This window comes from Drosophila arizonae, chromosome 3 (genome assembly GCF_054131065.1).
Source record: "Drosophila arizonae isolate 15081-1271.41 chromosome 3, UAZ_ARI_1.0, whole genome shotgun sequence".
Taxonomy (NCBI): Eukaryota; Metazoa; Arthropoda; class Insecta; order Diptera; family Drosophilidae; genus Drosophila; species Drosophila arizonae.
This window is the reverse complement of record NC_142923.1, coordinates 23,654,322-23,674,753: the sequence shown is the minus strand read 5'-3', so window position 1 is coordinate 23,674,753 and position 20,432 is coordinate 23,654,322. Positions and strand designations below refer to the sequence as shown.

Sequence of the window (20,432 nt, the reverse complement as noted above, 5' to 3'; positions counted from 1 at the left end):
CTCTCTCTTTCCCTGGCTCTTTGTATATATGTGTCCTGCTTGCGCCTGGCCTCTTCCACTGTGTACCTCTGTATTTGTGCCACAGCAAATATCTTTGCCGGCAGAGGTCGCTGTCGTGACTGCTGCTGCTGCTGCTGCTCTTCGGGCTGATGCCTCGCTGGCTTCTCTTCTGCCTCTGCTACTTTTTTCCTTTTATTCTTTTTGTCTTATTTTTGGTTCGTCCTGCGCTTGTAGGCTGTCGGATTATTAGTTCTAAAGTCAGGATCTCAGCTGTGAGTGGCGCTACAATTTTGGGGCATATGGGAACAGCCCAAATGTGGAGTGAATTGAAGAATGGAATAAAGTGGGGGAAATATGATGTGTAGCTTGGATGGACAAGTTTAGAAATACATATATTTCAATTATATATTATTATTCCAAATAATTATTTATACAAATATTTACATTTTTATTATATCATATGTGTTATATATTTATATCATTTATTTAAAATATATAAATTTTTAGTTGTATTAAGCTGAATGGCATTAAGTCGATAGTTAAATAGTATGTATTTTACATAGTATGTATTTTTTATTGGAAATAAACATTATAGTGGTATTTTATTAATATTAATAATTTAAAATTAACAATAATATCTTGAGTTGGGTTTTAGGACAATGCTCTACTGCATTTTGCTCAACACAGAAATGGTAATCACGGCTCAGAAATCTGTTTTAAGAATTTTCCAATGCTATAATCAACAACTGTTTCGAGTTAGTCATATTTTGCCCATAAAATCCTATCAGCAATAACTTTAATTATTTTGAATTATTATTCTATAAAATGATTAATTAATCTGCTTGCACTTTTGCATACCACTGTATGTACCAAATTTTATTTATTAATATTTTTTTATGTATCATATTATCTTCTAGCAAACTTATATATGAAATATGTATATTGTAGTTCCTTCAATGATTCTGTGTAGCGTATTCAGTTGGGGATAGTCAAAAATATGTCGTATGCATGCTATATGTATGTATGCATTCAGCTATGTATATATATGTGCGTGTGTGAGATTTTCATGTATGTGTGTGTATGTGTGGCGCTGCGAGAAATTCGCAATGGCGTTTCCTGGGCTGGCACTGGCTGGTTGTTGTTGGTATGTTGATAGGGGTTGATTTACTGACTCGCATCTAAATTGAAATGACTTTTGTGACATTGTGTATTGGTTGCACACACACACACACACACATACACACCTACTTTTATATGTACATGTATATGTATATATTCTTATATAGTGAATAATTTTGCGTAGGCAGGAGTCAGCTTAGCGGACAACGTCTTCTATATCTATGTATATATATATGTATAAAAGTATGTATGTATGTATATATGCATGTATGTTTGCCATTTTGTGGGTGGAGTCTTGTAAATCGGTATTTTGGCTATAACTAGCGGAAAGGAGCGCGGCAGCTATTACACAACCCATTTGGCAGCCGCCGGTTATATAGCCGCATATACTGTTATACACTAATCCAACCATTCCACACACTTACACATACAAACTCACATACACATAGGCACGTTGAGTCCAGCCCGTCGCTTTGATACAATCCTGCGGTTATATTAACCAGTCAGAATGCAAAGTCATTTGACGCAACGCCAGCGTTAACTCATACTCCACATCCGCTGCTCGGCATCTCCTCCCATCAAATACACACACACACACATACGTACACATATACACATATATGCACACTCACATGCCAAATTTGCGGCATCAAGAAGTCGCATTTTTTCTATGCCCCAAAAACTCTCCGACCTCGCTTCGCTCTCCGACCCACCACAATTATCATTGTGTGAGTGCTTGGCATTTAGCCACGCCTCTTAGTGCAGAAAACTCACCACTTTATCAGTTGCAGCGCCTGCGCTCTGCTCTCAGTTCGAATTGTCGTAGATTCGAATGAAGTTCGAAACGTAGCAGGCGAACGAATTGCTGTCAGCGCTGCTCGGCTTAACCCCTGAGCGCTGTGTAGTCGACTAGCTCATTCTTTTCATATACCTCAAACAAATCAGAAGTGTTTCAGCACTTCAAAAGTTTTTTCTTTTTGTTATTTTTTCTTTTTGAAAAATAACGCACCGATTTGCCAGCTGTGAAACGGAATCTTTGCCGGTAAACTGAAATCAAATAATGAAAAAAAAGCTAAATAAATAAAATAAAAATTATACAAAAATTGTATTTTCAGCACAAAGCAACAAATCACCATGGACGGATACTCGCAATATAACAATTCCCAGTTCGGCTCCAGGCAATGCTTTAATTGTCCGAACGGCAATTGCTCTCGTATGGGTGGATCACCGTCATCGGGTTGCCCCGGTGGCAATTGCTGTCCTGGTGGCTTTTGTATGCGCGACAGACCCGTTCCACAGCCATCGTGGCATACGAACCATGGACGTCAGCAATAAGGAGCTGGACGCATCCATTTCTGGCAAATCGGCGCGTGATTTCAACTAAATAGAATCGCGCATTCTGAATCGGACACATCTCTCATCACTGGATGGCAACTTTGTTTAGTCAATAAGATACAATTTTTTAATGGACCCAAAACGTTAACAACACAACGACACAGAGCACACAACACATACACATTATTACATATGTATATGGCTCTCATGAGAGAAAAGAATAAAAATTATGGAATATATTTCTTTGCTAAGCTTGAGAGGGAGCACTGTTGTTTAGACGAGGTCCTCTGGTTGCTCTTATAGCAGCTCTCTCATTAGATCGCGTTGTCTCTCTTTGAGTTAACGAAATAAAGCTTTTAAAGCAGCATTGGAAGCAAGTAGTTGAGCATGTAGTGCAGTTGTATTCGTATTGGAAGTAGGCATCCAGTATAGTGTTATACTCTAGTCTACTCGTGTCCGTTGTGTGATTGTTGCGTTTGCGTTCGTGTTCGTTGTGTGATTGTTGCGTTTGCGGCTGCGTCGCTTGTTAAATATTCATATAAGTTCTATTCTATTTGTTTTAAATTAACACGTTATTTCTAAAGCAACGTTTTTTAAATGCACATTTAATTAACTTAATTTAAGAGGTTCATTTTAGTATTGGTGAGCTCCTCAGTATTCGAAGTTGTGCTTTTAGTCCCGTTATTAAGTTGACTATTCTTGCGCGAGTGTGAGTGGAAAGAGCAGCTGTGGGCTATATGTTATTTAAGTTATTCGACTTAGCGTAGGCGCGAACAGATTTAGTCGAGCGTGCGCGTATAATTTCGCTTAAATATATTGTAATTAAGGAACGATATTGTTTTTGTTCTATTCATGACGAGTTTTCATATTTTCTTCGAGAATTAAGGTATGTATAAATAATTTATTGAGCTTTTTGTCAGTTTTTGAGTTAATTTTGATCGAGAGAAATGGATTTGAGTAGATATGTTGTGCTTTTGATCTCGTCATTGTTGTATGCTTGTATGTGTGTGAGAGTGTATAGATGCATATTAGATGATGCGAGAGGAAGAACCGTTGTGATTTTGTTTTTGCATTAATGATTTCGGCTATTGATGCCGCCTGATCAACCACTGTTAATGCCTGTGTGTTCTCTTAAGAGTTGTGAGCTATAAAAGAGAGATAAAGTATAGTATAAGAGTATATTAAATAGAATAAATAAAAATTGTACTACCAAAAAAAAAAAAAAAAAATAATAATAACATAAATCATGATGTATTTTTGTATTTTTCATTTTTGTGTCTCCCCAAATGAAATGCAGCTTTTTAACATTATTCATTTTATTCAATTGTTGTTTTGCTTTTTCGCATATATTCTTATGACACGAACTAACAAGTAATATATATATATATATATATATATATGTATATATATTTTTTTTTTCATATAATATATAATAGTTATTTGGGTTCGTTTTTTAGTCGTGTTGGATTTTTCTGTGGTGTTCTCTTGTATTGGACTTAATTGGCTAAGGTTCCTTCATCGTAAAATTATGTTCTTTTATTTTGAAATGTAAGAATTTCTGGCTTAGTCTTTGGATAGTTCTTGAAATGTGTTTTTTGTTTTGTTTATTTTTCTTTAGTTGTAGAATGTGCTTATTTTGCCTTGTTTTCATAAGTCTTCTTGAAAATGTACTTAATTGTTGTTGCCTCAGGCTCGGGAGCCTTAACAAATCTGTTCATGGGAGTTTTTGCCTTGTTTAAATTGAAATATGTTATTTATGTGTTGTTAGAACAACAATAATTTTTGTATATAGCCGTCACATGTATATAATATTTGTAAATTATTATCAATGCAACATGTAGATGCTCTACAAAATACCGAATATATTTTAATAATTTTTGTTTTGTTTAATTACCACTACGACATTTTTTTAACTAAATATTATTATTATTTGTTCTAAATCTCATTTATTGTTTGCTTCATTATTTGTCTTTTATATATACAAAGTTTTTTAGGTTTAGAGAGCCAAAGTAAGAGGCTGTAGAAAATGAAAATGAATATGAAAATGAATAAATAATTAATCAAAAATATATATTATAGTTACAGAATGGAAAAAGTTGAAATTAAAAAAACTCTCTGACACCACACATAAAAAAGTGTTTAACTTCCTGTTTAACTTTAGCTTTTTACTTGTTTAGTTATCTCTCAGTTGAATTAATAAGCAATTTAAATTATTGCTTTTATATTTACGGACTCATTTAATACATTTACAATTTAATCCATTGCTTTTTAATCAAAATATCCTTGTTCATTTGGAAGTTAAATGTCTTTTTATTTATTTATTTTTTTTAATACTCGGCTTAGGTAGTTTCTCTTCACTTTTCTGTTGCTGTTGTATATGTGTATAAATCTTTAGTGTGAGGTTTGTGTGTTGTGTGTGCTAATTAGGTGTTTTCTTCCCTTTTTTGTGTGCTCCATAAAAATCTGTCTCCAAATGTGGTTTGATTACATTATTTACTAGAAAATTCATTGAAGTTCAGTTGGTTTTTTGTTTTCTTGTAATTGATATAACTGGCGGTGCTTGTTTGCTTGTTTGTTTATTGGTAAGCTAATTATTGATTTTGGATTCTGTTTATGTTTTGGCTACTACATACATTCCCTATCTTTATACTTTTATAGTGTTCTATATTCATTTACTTCATATAACAATATTTTATTGTGCGCTAGTGGCATCACTAAGCAGCTTTAATACATGCGCAAAATTTGGATGCTACACACAAAATGTTTATATATATTTAAATATTTATATAATTTATATAATTACACAATTCAATTAATACTTCACTACAATTTTCAATGATTGTGGCGTATAAGCAATATTGTTTTTATTGTTTTATTCGGTGTATAATAAATAGTTAAAATTAAGTATACAAAAATAATATTGCAACAAGTTTTGTTTTACTTTCTTTTTACTAAAAAAAATAGTAATTTAAAATCATATAACAGCCTTTGGTTGTTTATTTTTTAGCGCAACACATTTTTTGCTTTTGGTTAAAAAATATACTAAATAAATATATAGTTATATAAATATAAATAAATTAGTCGTATTTAAATGAATGCCCCTAACGTCTTTTACAGTTACAATAGTTTTTTTCTGCAATAGAAAGTGAACGTAGTTATCGAAATTCGTTATTGAATCATAGGTAATCGTAGACCCCGTTTTTTGTTTTTTAATTGTCCAGGGAACTCGCACGCAACTGGCTATAGCAGGCCTGGCATACCCTAACTGGCTTCAGAATACGCAAACGCGATATTTCCGATTCGAAGCGACTGCACTTATTGCAAAAGACCTGACCACAATTGCGACAATGATGCTTCCGTTCATACAGTGTAAATCTGAAAGAAAATAAGATATGCAAGTATATTTAATATTATTACGAAGATCAATCAGAATATAAAGGCATTAGGCTGATCTACATACAAATTAGAGGTGTTTAAATTACGATAGAATAAGGGATTATATATACACAAGCATAATACCTTATTCTTTCGTAATTACATAAGAAGTAAGAAATTTCACGCATAGGCCTTAAGAAACTTGCAGAGCAAAAGCCACTCAAAAACCCTTTAAAGCTAATAGTATAACTATTGACTTAGACAGACTGTTGCTACTTCATTATACCCCGTAGTACGTCTATTATTTCTATTATTTCATAACTTGATTCCACATAGTCTTTTGTATATTCATTTCCAATATACACAGCATATTTCGAATGGGAACTTACTTCACATGACACTTGACACACTGCTCGGCGCCCTCATCCTTGAGCCAATGATCGGCTACGCCGCGACCGGGCTGCTCTGTGACGCTCCAAGAGAAAATGCGGCCACGTGCATCGCCTGTGCAATTAAAATGATTAATGTTAGTCTGAGGGAATAGTCTGTTAATATGTTTGTCTCCTGCACTCACCTACGTAAAGAATCTTATGATCTTTGGATACTGTCAGAGCTGTTATGCTAGCTGGTTCGGCATTATCTTTGCGATCATAGGCCGTGTGCATGGTTAGCTTTGATCTGAACATTAATTGACGTTGCCACTTAAAGCCTGGGGAAAATATGATGCAAAATGTTAGTAATAGTGCGAAGCATTCGGATAGAACGGAATAGAAATGTTTTGCTCTCGCGGGTAGGTTTTAGATTGTTTGAGTTAAAGCACCTTTTCTAAGCGCCTGCTCGCCGCGATGTCTGTCGTTGTCCAACATAACGAAGCCGTCTGTTAAGCTGGTGTCCGATTTGCTAGGACGAATGCTGTGCTCCTCTGTAAAGGGTATACCAGAAGCATTAGTTAACTATCAGAATTGATATTTTGATATACTTAACTCACCATCATTTGTTTTATGCTCTGAACTGCCGCTGGCTCCCTCTACCGTGGCCGATTTCATTTCATGCAGCGATTTAGCACCGCTAATGGAGCTCTTTCTGCGTTCCGCTGATGTTTCCACTTTAACTGATTGACTGGACTCATTGCTGTGCTGCGACGCTTCTGAAATGCTGCTCTCCGAGGCAGACTTTACAATCTCTGAAAAAGTTTAAATAGTTTTTGATTGTTACTTCAATCAATTAAATTCTGTTAACCAACCATGATCCGGTTCAGGCTGTGAGAGGCTCTTCATTTGCTTGAAAATATTCATCTTGTCTGACTTATTGTGAGATTCATCAGCGGAGCCTGCGTCGGGCTTGTCCTGCGAGTTAACTTCCACGCCACGCTTCAGCTTCCGGTCGATGGGAACTTGAGTGTGCTCCAGCGACCACATCTGCATGGAACAAGAAATGTTATCAAATCAAGATATAATAACAACTGTTGAGGTGTGGCCCACTCACCCTGACAACACCATCGGTGGACCCCGTCATGACCACATTTTGCTGATCCCATTCCCGTATTTGGGAGAAGGCAACACACAGGATTTGCTGCATGCGATCGGCGCTGCCCACGCACGTATTGACCATGGCCAGAGCATCGCCATTGATGGACCACACGTGCAGCCAGGTGGCCGAGCAGGTGGCGATTTCACCACTGAGATCGTTGATCGCAACGGCGGACACAACGCCCGCATGGCCGCGCAGTTGGCGCACAAATGTAAAGCGTGACATGTCCCAGACAATGGCAGTTCCATCTCGAGATCCAGACACAATGACATTGTAGGCAGCGCTGGCAGCCAAGCAGGTCACCGCATCCGTGTGCCCATGCAGCGAGTGACGCACGCTGAGACTTTTGCGATTCGCGTCGAATTTCCAGATGGTCACCACGGAGCTGGTGCCGGCAGTGACAATCATTTTGGCATTGGGACAGGCGCACGTCAGTATCTCGCCCGAGTTCTGGGCCGCCGCCTCGGAGACGAAGGAGGCGCGATCCGTGTCGTAGAGGCCCACGCGCAGCGAATGATCGGCAAAGCCCCAGGCAATGTATTTGGTATACGATGGCGGCATCATCACCTTATTCTGCTCCACGGCAAAGACCGTTTTATCCGGCTGCAGTATTTGTCCCACGGGACCCTTCAGCTCCTTAATGGGCTGTAGACTAGGCTTCAGATTGTCCAGATTGTGGAAGAACAATCGATCCGTTTGCAGCACAGTGCTGTTGCCCTGTATCAAAGCCGTGGGATCGATCAGCGCCGAGTGCCGCGAGTTGGCCATTTTCTTGGCTGGATGGGCCTTCTTGAAGAGCTGCTTCGGTATTTGGCCAAAATTGTTTATGAAGCCAATTGTGGCATTCTTTTTAAGCGGATCATCAATGCTATAATAGTCAATAATTAATATATTTCCCTTTTCTTGCCACAATGATGAAACTCACTTGTAAATATCGACATTGCCTTCGTAGAAGAGATGATGGAACACATTGACTGCCTCCACAGCGGGTGGGCCTTGCTGCTTGCAACCAAAGATCAAATCAATCCACTAAAAAGAAAAATAATGTTAGAGAATTGCCGTTGCTCTCTATGTGATTCTCATAGTTTAAACAATTCACAGTAATTCACTTACCAAATGTAAATTCTGACTAACATAGTCGCATTCCAGCGCACTGCGATGCAGCCGTATAAATTCCCTGGGATCCTGCTTGGCCCAGGGCGGTAATATGACATGATTTAGGGTCTCCCCGTTCTGCTTGGTGCCCAGATCAAAGTTATTGAAATTGCTCAGAAACTCGGGCAGGTAGAAGAACTCGGGTATTAGCTCCTTGACATCAGCCATATTTAGCTTGGATGCCGACAGCCACGCCTCCTTGATGCTGTGGAACATGCGATCCGCCAGATCAAAGTGTCCGCCCTGCAGTTTGAGGAATGGCTGTGCGAACGGCTCCAATCGCACCAGGTACGAGCAGACAATCATGGCCGAGCTGTAATGTGTGCCATAGTGATAGGGCGGTGTTTCGCCGTGCGGATCGTCCCATTCCTTGAAACGCTTCTGGAACTGCTCCAGGCGTTCATCCGATTGGGCGCCCATGGGCCGTGAGAAGTCACGGAACGTCTTCGGATTCGTGAAATCCAACTCTTCGGAATCATAATCGGCCAATATCCAGGGAAACACTGGGTACTGCATGAGATCGTTGTAGCTGCGACCAGCGAGTGTGTTCAAATGCATCAGGTACTGGAAATTTGAGATCTCGCCGCGAACCCAGCGCTGCGTCACCGATGTCTCGCCAATCAAACCACTGAACAGACCCGAAGTCTGCTCCACGCTGGCCGTGCGCTTCTGGCCGGCCACCGATTGCTGGGCATTGTCATTGAGTGCGGTGGCCAGGGCCAGAAACCGCTGATTCACCTTGTTGCGCACCTTTCGCGGGAAGCTCAACAAATAGTTGCGTCCATCCTCAGAGAACACCTCTAGAGCAATGGGCTGCAGGAGGTAGCGTCGCTTGTGCACCTCGCGTATTTCCTCGTAGGCAAACTTCGAGCATTGCCTCAACTTGTGGCTGACGGCGCGCGAGGTCGACGAGGTTTGGCCGCCCGAGTTGGGTATGATGGGCTCGTAGGCGCCGGGCGGGAGCGTGTCTATGTCGCGAATCTCTCTGTTCTTGAGCAGCGTGAAACCATCCACAATGTAGCAATGCTCCTTGCCGAACAGCAGCAGACCCTCGAAGGTGTCCAGGCCCTGGACACGCGCACAGCGAAACATGAAGCTGATCTTCTCTTGCTCCTCGAGTAAGCGCAAAAATGTCTCATTGTCGCTGGTCATGGACGTGTCCTCCTCCTCTTCATCGTCGTCCTGGGCAGTGCCGTCCAGTGATTCCTGATAAGGTGCACCGTGAGCCAGCAGCTTGGGTGAGACAGGCGGCGGTGGCGTCGATGTAGAGCTGCTTGCCTCTAGCCGGTGCACATTTGTTGCCTCCAGCGACGATTGCTGCTGTATCAAATGCTGCTCGGCCTCTGCCAAGATTCGGGGCTGTTGCTGCCCATGCAGAAAGTATAGTTTGCTATCCAGGCTGGAGGCCACCTTGTACTTAAGCTGACGATTGTCCGCCAGCTCCAACTCAGGTCGATAGGGATAGTGCAGATAGAAGAGCTCATTGCGCATTGTCTTTTTGCGCATACGGTGCGGTCCCTCGGTCGTGTCCATTACCCACTTGTCGAGCGTACAGCAGCCCTCCGGACCCCAGAGACCCCGTTCACGCGTCAGCTCCGTTTCGGACTGCACCCAATCCTGGTAGACGTAGCGCTGTGTGTGCTGCAGCATTTGCTGGTATTGCTTGGTGCGCAGCTCCAGCAAATCCTTGATCAGCTGCACATGTATGCCCGTGGATTCGTAGGCTGACTCCCTGCTCATATTTGACTTGGTGCGCACCAGCTCATCCTTTTTCACCTTGGTGCGACTGGCCAGACGGGTCAGTCCACCCGTCACCTTTTGTATCTTGGACTGGATTTGATTGTGCAGCTCCCAGGGCACACGATACGAGGCCTTGCGTTCGGCATCCACGTAATTGAACCAGAGCTTTGAGGCCAACTCCATGACCTGTTCGCGCGTTGTCTGCAAATCGGGTGCCTTCGCATTGGCTGGGGGTGGGGTTAGCGTTATCTTGAAGACTTCCTCAATGGCGGGTTTCTTGCAGACGTACAGCTCCTCCCAGACACGAAAGGCGGCGCCCACGATTAAGTTGCGACCCTGGAAAAGATTCATAATGAATAAATTGCAATTGATTCCATGGAAATTACTCTTCGGACTCACCTGCAGCTGATTGAGATCCTCGTCTTTGGGCTCTGTTGTCTCCGTTTGGGGATTCACGTGCCAGGTGGTATTCCTGCTTGTAGCTGGCTCCAGTATAATCTTCATGTCAGCCGTCAGCTGCATCAGGCAATAGGTGAGGCAGCCAATGAACTCCAGCTCGTGGTTGCCGGCCCCAAAGATGAGCAGACGATGTTGGATGATCTTGTGCAGCGCCTCCAGGACACTCATCTGTTCGGCTATCGAGTCGTCGGTGGGACGGGAGAGCAGAAAGAGTATGCTCCGGTTCAGGGAGTGATGCAGCTGCTCCAGCGACAATGAGGAGGACCTGCGCTTGGCCTGACCAATCAGCTTGATGATAAAGTCGAAGATATCGTGCGGATTCCGCGTCAGGCAGCCCTGCCACAACTTGTCCACAATCCGCGCCGTCAGGTAGAACACATTCGGCGCAATGTGCTGCGTGTGACTCTGGAGCAGTGGCACCAAGGGCAGCGCTGCCTGCTCACCCACCAGCACATCGGCGGCCAGCAGATGATCCATGAGAGCGATAATGATCTGGGTTTGGTATTGCACCTGCAAGGGCAGCTCAGCTGTTTCCGGGGCAGCGTCTAGCACCAGGTCTATGACAGGTGTCGTCTTGCCGTGCATGTTCAGGCCCAAGGAGTCCACCACAATCACACGCAAGAAGTCGATGACGCACTTGCGCACGGGATGTGTGGTTAATTTCGGTTGATTGGCCACGGCTGCGTGCAGCGCCTCCGGCGTAGGGAGTACAAAGCTGCTGCCCGTGCCGTCGGTGGGCGTGGATGTGCCACTGTTTGGCTCCGAGTCGCCAGAGCGTGAAACCTGCGGAAAGAGCACCGCAACCAGAGAGGTGACCACATCGGCGGCCATCATAACGGGCGTGAAATCGCTGAGATTCTGATAGAGGCTGAACAGCAGCTGAATAATCGTCTCTGGATGACTGTGCAGCCAGGCGGCGCACTCGCCGCCATGCACAATTGCCCGCACCATGGCCAGCAGCACACAGACGCCCTCGGGACAGACATTCAGCTTGGGCAGCTGCGTATTGGCCGAGACTGGGGCACCCCACAGGAACGACCACACGCGATCCAAATCGAATTTCGTGTGCTCTGTGGCCAGCACCTTAACAGGCTGACCCATTATCAGGGCCGTGAGAAGGAAATACAGCTCCGGCACGTCCAAATGATGCTGCATTAGCCATTCAAGCATTTGGAAACCTTTAAAGAGAGAAAATTACTGTAGAATAAGTGAACTCGATAATTGGCAGAGAAGAGTGGAAAGAGGATTTTCTAGTTTGTAAGCAATATTTAAATTGATCAAGTTCCTTAATGTATAACATTTAAATTCGAGAAATGTGGAAAATATTGAGGGATATTCTAATAATAAACGTTTCTTTAAATTTTTTAATTAAAATTTGAGTTTTCAATTAAAGGAAAGAAAAGATTATTAAGGAAAATTCTGATAATAATTTCGAGTATTTAAATTCGTTATTTCGTTAATGTCATACATTAAATTTCGAGTTTATATAAAAGTGGAGCATATGAGAGATAGGAGAGTAAATTCTTACAATATTTAAATTTTAATAAATACGTTAAATTAAATAAAATTTTAATTTATAAGTCTCGATTCCAACAAATCTGATTTACGTTTTTAACTTCCTTTACTTACCAGGTATATTCAGAGCGGCGGGACGCACCTCACCCGCAATCTGTGTGGGCAGATGTTGTATTGTATTTTGGGGCGTGGCCACGATGACAGTGCCGGTGCCATTGTTGGGTCGCTGATTGAGCTGCTGAGCGCCCAGGCCGAGCATTTTGCGTTGCGAAACCATTTCAGTGAAACGTAAATAGCCCCCATTGTGGGTGGCGTCGCGGAAGCGAACGAGGAAACTCTCATTGGCACAGACGACCACCAGAATGCGCACGGCTATGATGACCGTGGTGAAGTGAACGTGTGGCTGCATGAACAGCAGCAGCCAGTCCATGCCCAGCGTCTTCGATATGTCATCGCAAATGACATAGTTGACGGTGTTGCGCGGCGTAAAGAGCAGGCCGTGCAGCAGCGAGAGGCAGCGATTGCGCAAGTAAATATTGTGAGCAACGCCATCCTGATCCTCGGCTGGCTGCTTCATGCTGGGCAAGAGCACAGCCCGCTCGATATTGGCGTCCTGCACGCGCGGCAGCTTGGCCGCCACATACTGGCCAAAGAGCAGCAGATCCGTGTGCCGTGGCTGGCCGCCCAGCAGCGTCTCGAGCAGATTGAACAGAATCTCACGCGTCGAATGATCCTGTATGTGGGTGATAATGTGCAGCAGTTTCACCAGCAGCTGCAGGTCGCGCATTATCTTCACGTTCTGCTTCTTCTCATTCGACTCGACGACCAGTTCGAGTAAATGCTCCAGCAGCGAGCGCAGCAGACCGTTGGGTGCATTGTGCCAGATTTCCAGGTCGCACAGCAAGTCCTGGAATGCGGTCACATTCGGTATGGCTGACATGTCGTGCCCACTGTTCACCGTGCCCACCAGGCCAAAGGTCAGGTGCAGGATGTGCGAGTTGAGCAAATGCTTCTTCTTCTTGAAGAACATGCCCAGCGTCTGGTAGCAGCGTTTGCGATCCATTTCCGCCTGTGCGGCGCGATTACTGCGCACCACACAAGTCAGCGCCTTGACGCCCGCATACAGAGACTCCACATCCTGGGCCATGGCAATAATGCCCAGCAGCACATTGCAGCCGCCCACGGTGTCAATCATGGCCGAGACGGGATGCGGACTGAACACCCGCACGCCCAAATAGCCAACAACCACGCCGCCCAAGGAGCGACCAGCGCCAGCCAAGTGACCCGCTGAGTTGTGAAGGATTCTAGAAAAAGAAATGAGTTTAGTTATACGAGAATAGCTCGGATTGTCTATTGATGGCCACTCACTTGATGGGCGTGGCATTCTCATGAGAATTCATATTGAGCTGCTTGGCAATGCTCTTGTTATCCGCCCGACTGTAGACCTTGCGTATCTTGACCAACGTTAGCTTGGACACCGCCTTCGCATTCAGACCGAGCAGAACCCGATCCTCGGGCACCAGCGGCGGCAGTGGCTCCGCCTGTTTGCCCAGCTGCGGCGCCTGCAGCGAGCCCATGTAGTGTGGACCCAGCTGATAGATCGTCTGCACCGTCTGCTGCGTCAACACATCCTCCAGCAGGTGGCAGACGCCCTGTTTCCAGCACAGGCGCGAATAGCGACGCCAAATGGGCGGCGTGCCAATGTAGCCAAAGATTTGAGTAGCCGATGTCAGATTGGCGCTAGTGGCGCCCGGATGCTGGGCTATATAGTGCAGCTTCTGCGTGTGCATGGGCACGCCGTCCAGGTAGAGCGAGAGACTGGAATTCTTGAGCACGGCACGATTGAGCACCACCACCAAATTGTGCCACTGACCTTCGTGCAGCAGATCGGGACACCAGATGCGTGCAATGCCATCATCCGAACCCTCTGGCTCCCAGTCGCCAATACCTGGGGAAGAGTGAAATCGAAAATTCAATTTGTGATTCAAAAAGAGTATTTGAGGATTTTAGTGTGAAGCGAAAAAGTTCTTAAACTGGAGAGTATTCTACTCTGAACAGGTATTTATTTATTTTTGCTAACAAATTTGATACAATTATTTTATAAGCACTTCTTGAGTGGACTAGGATTGGTATATAAGAAATACATACTATTCCATTATAACACAAAATTGTCATCTAATGAATTCCCAGCTCTATTTCTGAGTCAACATCATCAAGATTTTTGTGGAATGAACTCCGACTTGAAATTGGAATCATTAAATTTTTCTATATGGCTATGGTGTAAACGTCTGTATATCTGATATAATTATATAACTTGATATATGTTGATAATAAAATATCTTCATATATGCATTTTTAAATATATTTGCAATTCGCCTAAAGGTAGAAAATAATAATAATAATCATTCTCTCTTTTTGATGTGATTTTTATGTCAACTAATAAAAGCTCTTTCGAATGATATCATCAAGAAATGCAAGTAAGCTAAAAGCACAAAAAGTCGTTAAACGATTCAATTAGTCAATGTGTATATAAAGCCTATACTAAGAATTCGCATGACTACGATAAACATAGAAATAATGATAAGAACGAAAAGACATCAGAAATAAGTAAACACTTACTTTTTCTGGGCGTGACAAGTGTCTCTTGTGTGGAGACAACGATGGCTTTGTCTCTTGCGGACAGCAAAATGGACAGACATGCCAGATTCTCCTCGCGTGGATTGTGAATGGTGCGCACCAGCGTCAGAAGCCGCACACAGTGCGGATCTGCCTTGGGATCGGAGAATTTCTCAACACAAAACCATGTGGAATAGCTGAGACCGGTTTGCGGCGGGAAGATGCGATCGCCGGCTCCGATGCCACCAATCGTATTCGCATCGATGGTGCCGCCAGCTGTGGCCGTGGCCTGTGGCGCCAGCGATGGCAAATAGAGGCAACCAAATCCCTCGGCCGACATGTCCAGCTCCACGAATGGCGGCAACGTACTCGAGCCATGGGCACGGAAATCTCGTGGAGTGGTCATCGAGACCAGCGTCTTGATGCGCGTCAGCGGCACGGGTCCACCCTGTCGATAGGGCTTCTGTAGGTCAATGTCGGCACAGGAGAGCGGCTCGCCGAGACGCAGAAACTGACGCAGCTCAGTGGGCTGCAGCGCCTGCGCGGCCAGACGCTCCAGTATATACTGCATTGGCACATGCAATGGATGCTGCTCCTCTGCCAGGGCGCGTCGTGTCAGCCTAAGCAGCTGCTCGGCCAGCCCATGGTCGCACATAATTTGCTGGTTGCGCTCGCTGCGCACCAGCGACTTGATGATCTCGCTTAGATACACCTGCAGCTGGATGGCCTGCAACGGGGCCGCATCGTGTTGTACGCCGGGCAGCAGCTGCAGCATGCAGATCACGACACCGGGATGCACGATGCGTGACTCGGGGGCCGGCTGCGTCAGGTTTAGCTGGCTGGGGTGCACGGGCGGCGCCAGCTCCTTGCTGGGCGAGCGGGAATGCGGGGCGCTCTCGCTGAAGAGCGTGATGACGCCGCTCAAGTTGGGCGTCTCGAAGTTGTCCAAGGCAATGCTGTAGAGCAGCCGGAATACCACACAGATATAGGACAATGAGTTGGGCACATCCTCAGAGAAACTAAAAGCAAATCGAATTTAATTGTCTAACGAAATAGTTTTATTTCAAATTTATATAAGAGCTCACCTGAAGCTGAGGATGTCCCCGCTAAATACGTCATGGTAATATTTGAGTAGCGTTTGCTGCGGCTCATAGTTGCCAGTGAAGTCCTGCAGCGTGGTGTCGCCGCCAAAGCAGCCCAGCAGACGCAACGTGTCGCACAGCGAACTGTTGCAGATCTCCTGATGAAAGAACTTGGCATTGGCTGGCTCAAAGCGCATCGCTGTGGCCAGAGTCTGGCAGACGATTTGCAGCAAGAGTATGAGATCCTGTTGGGCAATGTCGGGCTGCGGCTGCGCCATGCTGCCATCGAGCGAGACAAAGACGCTGGTTAGATAGACAAAGCCGCCCACCTTGCGGAATACGGTGCGCGTGCGATGCGAGTCCTTGAGGCAGCCCAGCAGCATGTTCAGTATCTGGATTTTGAACTCCACCTGATGTGGACTGATGCTGTGCATCAGCGAGAGTATATAGAGCATATCATCGTCTCCACCGGCGGAGAGTATCAGTTCGCGTACAATGCCCAGCGCCTGGGGGCGACAATGCTTATACTTGACCAGCTCATGGACACACTTCGCGCCGCCGTATTCGCGAAATAGTTGAGCATTGTTGCTGGCACCGCCGCCCAGCAGCATTGTCAGCGCCTCCAGCACCAGTTTGCCCAGTGTATCGAGCAGATCCTCGGGCTCCTCAGCCGATGGCTGCACCACAAGTGAATCATCTCCGTTTGTGATCTGACGCACATGCTCGGCATACCGATTCAGACAGCTCACAAATATCTCCAGTATGCCCACCTCGCGATAGACATCCTTGAAGACGCTATTGTGGCGCAGAATGTTGAGCAGCGTCTTCATGCAGAGGATGCTGCACGACGTCGACTGATTGTGTTTGAGCAGCAGTGACAAGCTGATTAGCTCCTTACAAGGCACAAAATTCAATTGAAAGACTATAAACTCGAGCAGGTCATAGAACTTCTCTTGGATTTGTGGACTCTTCAGGTGGATGCGCTCGGCAAAGCTGCTCAGCGTGTGCTCTGATTCGAGTATAAAATAATTGGCATTCTCCGAGTGATAGACACGCGATATGGCATCCAAAATGGTGCAGCATAGCGCTGGTGTTGTCGACCTGAGGAAGACCGTTTGCAGCACCTGAAATGCATAGACATTCCGCACGCAGGTCTCGCGTGAGCTAGCCTGGGGCAGCTGAAAGTTTTGCAGCTTGAAGGTCGTGTTGAATTGAGCAGCCGGCGGACGCAGCTCGTAGAAGCCGCACATGCAGAGGGAAGAGATCATTAGCACTAGGTTGCGTATAGCCGCCTGAATTTCCAGCGTCTGACTGCGCGGATTGTCGAATCTATAAAGCATCATATTATCATATCATCATTAAAGTTAGCATGAAGCCGAATTAATTTACTTGAGCAAAAAGTCACTGAGAAAGACATAGCCCTGAGAGGCGCGAAAGTCGTCCATTAGTATCTGGGATACTTGACTAGAATCCTTGAGAAAGCAAAAGACCGTGACGAACATTTCAACGATTTCCAGTGGATTGCCAAACGCCAAACGTTGCATATTATCCACGCACAGCGCCATGCAGCCCTTGGCTAGAAGAGATATGAGAATTGTTGGATTAACCAAATGTATTCATATATAGTTATATATATTTGTACTTACAATGTATATAGGTAACCACGGCGTCGGTTAGACCATGCCTTGAGATGGTGGTCAATATCTCGGCTGCATTTTTGCGCCACACAATATTCTGTATGGGGCAGGGCGAGGTGATGGCGGAGAACAGCAGCGTTAGATCATCCATGCGTGCCAGCTCCTCGGCTGGATAGGGATACGAGCACAGCTTGACCAGCAGCTGTACGAATACCTTTTGCAAGAGGGTGCGACGTTCGTGTGCATTGAAATCGCCGACAGTGGCGCCATCAGCGGGTGGCTCATCGTCCTCCACTTGGGGCAGGTCGAAAAACAGATACAAACACTTGACTAAAGTTGAGGGCACTGCTGCAGCTGTCATGACCTAAGAGAAGATGTTTATTTAGTAAAGCTGAATCGATTAAGTTAATTTAAAGATGTGATTTTGTAGTATATAAGAGGGGTTTCCTTAATAGTTAACCTCTATTCAGACAGTATAGAAATCTTAATATAGAAATGAGATTCCCTTAAACAGAGTTATATTTCGAGCAGGCTAAATCTCCAAATCTTTGTTTAATAACATTGCACTTACTTTTCTGATAAATAATTTTAGCTTGTTATTCCTTCTCAATATCTATATATGCTTGACATTCACGTAAGGCCAGCTATCAATCATACTATAATTATGGAGGTCAGTTATATTGCCTTCCTGCTATGTGCTTATCTCAGGCAAAAATTGTATATATGTATGTACATACATAACAAGGGGAATGCCATATATTCGGCATTCCGAGGAATCTACACTCTTAGATCTAGTATGTGTCATTTCCAAATATTTACTGACTGCCACTGAATAGTGGCAAACACAATCCCCAAGAGCTTAATCTACACATGAACAACTAATACAGACATATTCATTCTCAAATGTATACGAGTTAGGAATTTATACATATGCTGTTTTTCCTATCCCTTACTTTCTCTATACACATAAACCAATGCTCTCATTATGAAAATCTCCATAAAGTGCAATTTAACCTGTATGAGCGACACATCGCCATTGGCCAAGAGATTCAGTGTGGCTAGCAGCAGCCAGCCGCTGCTGGTGTCCTCCGTTGTTTCCACCTCCAAAAACTTGACAATGGCTATGGAAGCAGCCTCAGTGCTTTGATTAGATGCACGTTTCCGTATCTCGCTGACCATCAAGCGAGAGACCTGTTGACAGAAGGCAACAACATCCCAGAACTTTTCGCTCATATCATTGGCGGGACAGCTGCTAAACACCTGTGGGACCATAAAAAAAAATCACACACACACATAAATCAATGAGTAACATTCACAGCTTTGTAGATATTTCAATTGAAATGGTAAAGTTCACAGACCTTGCAAAACAATGGCAGCATTTCATAGAGCTTGCCGTCCCGTTCATTTTCGCTCAGTGGCTCCTTGGGATGCGTGTACTCGTTGAAGAGCTTTTTCAGTGTCGCCAGACTCATTTGTATGCGTGCATCGAGCAGTGCTTCGTCGCCGCTGCGTCCGTTGGCAGCACTGACGGCGCTGGGGCTGGTGTTGCTGGTGCTGCTGTTGGTGGCTGACGTGCTGCCGCTGCTAGCGCTGGCAGCGCCGCGCAGCTTGCGCATAACGTTCATAGCGCTGCTATTATTATTGTTGCGGTTGTTGTTGTTGTTGCTGCTGCTGCTGCTATTGCTCAAACTGCAAATGCGCAAAATAAAATCGAATTACTTAAGTGGGATACAAAAATCACATCATCAAAGCTGGTTTGACATTCTATATTCGATATTCTCTATTCTCTGTGTATATTCTCCCCATTCAATTGCCGCCGCCTCCAACACCCGCTGCGACTTTAATTAGCGATTCCGCTGGCTGTGAATCACCGGTGCGAGCTTTGCCGCTAGTCTCTTTCAATTGTTATCGCAGCTGTTGTTGTTGTTTTTGCGAAATACATTCGATTTAAAGACGGAATGCTGGCTGTATGCGCGCACCCATCAAAGTGAACGAACGTGCGAGCATTGCCTCAACTTGAGATATATACACATATATACATACATGTGCATAAGCATATATAAATTTATACACATATATATATTCTGGTTGCCCGCCTAAGCGTGGGTGACGCGCTTTGCTGTGTGGGTTCACGGGGGTTAAGTGAACTAAATGGCTTTGCTTTGCCAGCTTTTTGATAAATCAAGCACAAATATTTACATTGATTGCGCTGCACACAATAACTGTAACAGCTGTTTGCCGTTTACTTTTTGCACAGTTGTTTGTTTGCTGAATGCTTAGCCTTATGTTCTTTTTTTTTTATCTGCTTATTTGTCTTCCGCTCTTGCGCTCACTAGCTTTGTCTCTGTCCGCTGCCAACGCATTTGGGCCATGTATGTAGCTGCAGTTGATACTGAATTGGGAACAGTTAACGGCTGCTCTTATTAGCGTTTATCGCATTCCACGCACATTCGTTGCGCGCTCTTTGTTTTGCTCGTTTCAATCGCGATGCTACGACAATTTTTATTGATTTTTCTGCTCTCACGGGCTTACGCTCACTCGCTCTCGCTCTCTCTCTCTGTCCAGCGGAGCACCAGTGCTCGGGCAGAAAGGTGAAAATTTTCACACACACTTTTCGCATAGTTCGCACTGGTTTTTCCACTTACTTTCTATGCACATGTTTAGCATGGTTTTTGTATTGCGTTTTTCATTAGTTTTCGCAATTAATTCATTTGATTTTCCATCGAAAAATTACTTTTTGTTGCACACGAACGAGCTGGTGTTTAATTGAGGCGAACGATATTTACGTGACTTGCTAGAGCTGGCACAAAGTATCGCAACTATCGAATGAAGAGTCACAATATTTGTGTGAATATTTTACATAACAAGT

General features: G+C 44.4%; 1 protein-coding gene and 2 long non-coding RNA genes across 5 annotated transcripts in view; 2 read left to right on the top strand and 1 right to left on the bottom strand.

Annotated features, from left to right (window-relative positions):
- Positions 1-1,947: 1,947 nt before the first annotated feature.
- Positions 1,948-2,693, top strand: LOC108612109 (uncharacterized). Its single transcript, XR_001915752.2, has 2 exons — positions 1,948-2,161; positions 2,235-2,693. It is a non-coding gene; the product is annotated as an uncharacterized LOC108612109 (long non-coding RNA).
- A 2,728-nt stretch (positions 2,694-5,421) lies between these two features.
- bchs (WD repeat and FYVE domain containing 3 bchs) lies at positions 5,422-20,373 on the bottom strand. Of its 3 annotated transcripts, none has more exons than XM_018003972.2 (19): positions 20,209-20,373; positions 18,922-19,252; positions 18,578-18,823; positions 17,573-17,927; positions 17,316-17,502; positions 15,930-17,255; positions 14,848-15,863; positions 13,597-14,176; positions 12,343-13,532; positions 10,654-11,891; positions 8,473-10,590; positions 8,285-8,388; positions 7,315-8,227; positions 7,073-7,247; positions 6,818-7,012; positions 6,650-6,751; positions 6,404-6,538; positions 6,219-6,333; positions 5,422-5,829 (listed from the first exon to the last, which is right to left on the bottom strand). In XM_018003972.2, the coding sequence occupies exons 2-19, from the start codon at positions 19,186-19,188 to the stop codon at positions 5,664-5,666; spliced, it is 10,428 nt and encodes a 3,475-aa protein (XP_017859461.1). In that variant the 5' UTR covers positions 19,189-19,252; positions 20,209-20,373; the 3' UTR covers positions 5,422-5,663. The 3 variants fall into 3 exon arrangements, with proteins under 3 accessions (XP_017859461.1, XP_089322358.1, XP_089322357.1); XM_089466232.1 differs by having other exon boundaries at positions 20,298-20,346; XM_089466231.1 differs by lacking the exon at positions 20,209-20,373 and adding an exon at positions 19,763-20,188.
- LOC149269922 (uncharacterized) overlaps positions 14,159-20,432 on the top strand; it is a 47,711-nt gene continuing 41,437 nt past the window's right edge. The window contains exon 1 of the long non-coding RNA XR_016269548.1: positions 14,159-14,286. This is a non-coding gene — a long non-coding RNA (uncharacterized LOC149269922). The remainder of the gene's footprint in view (positions 14,287-20,432) is intronic.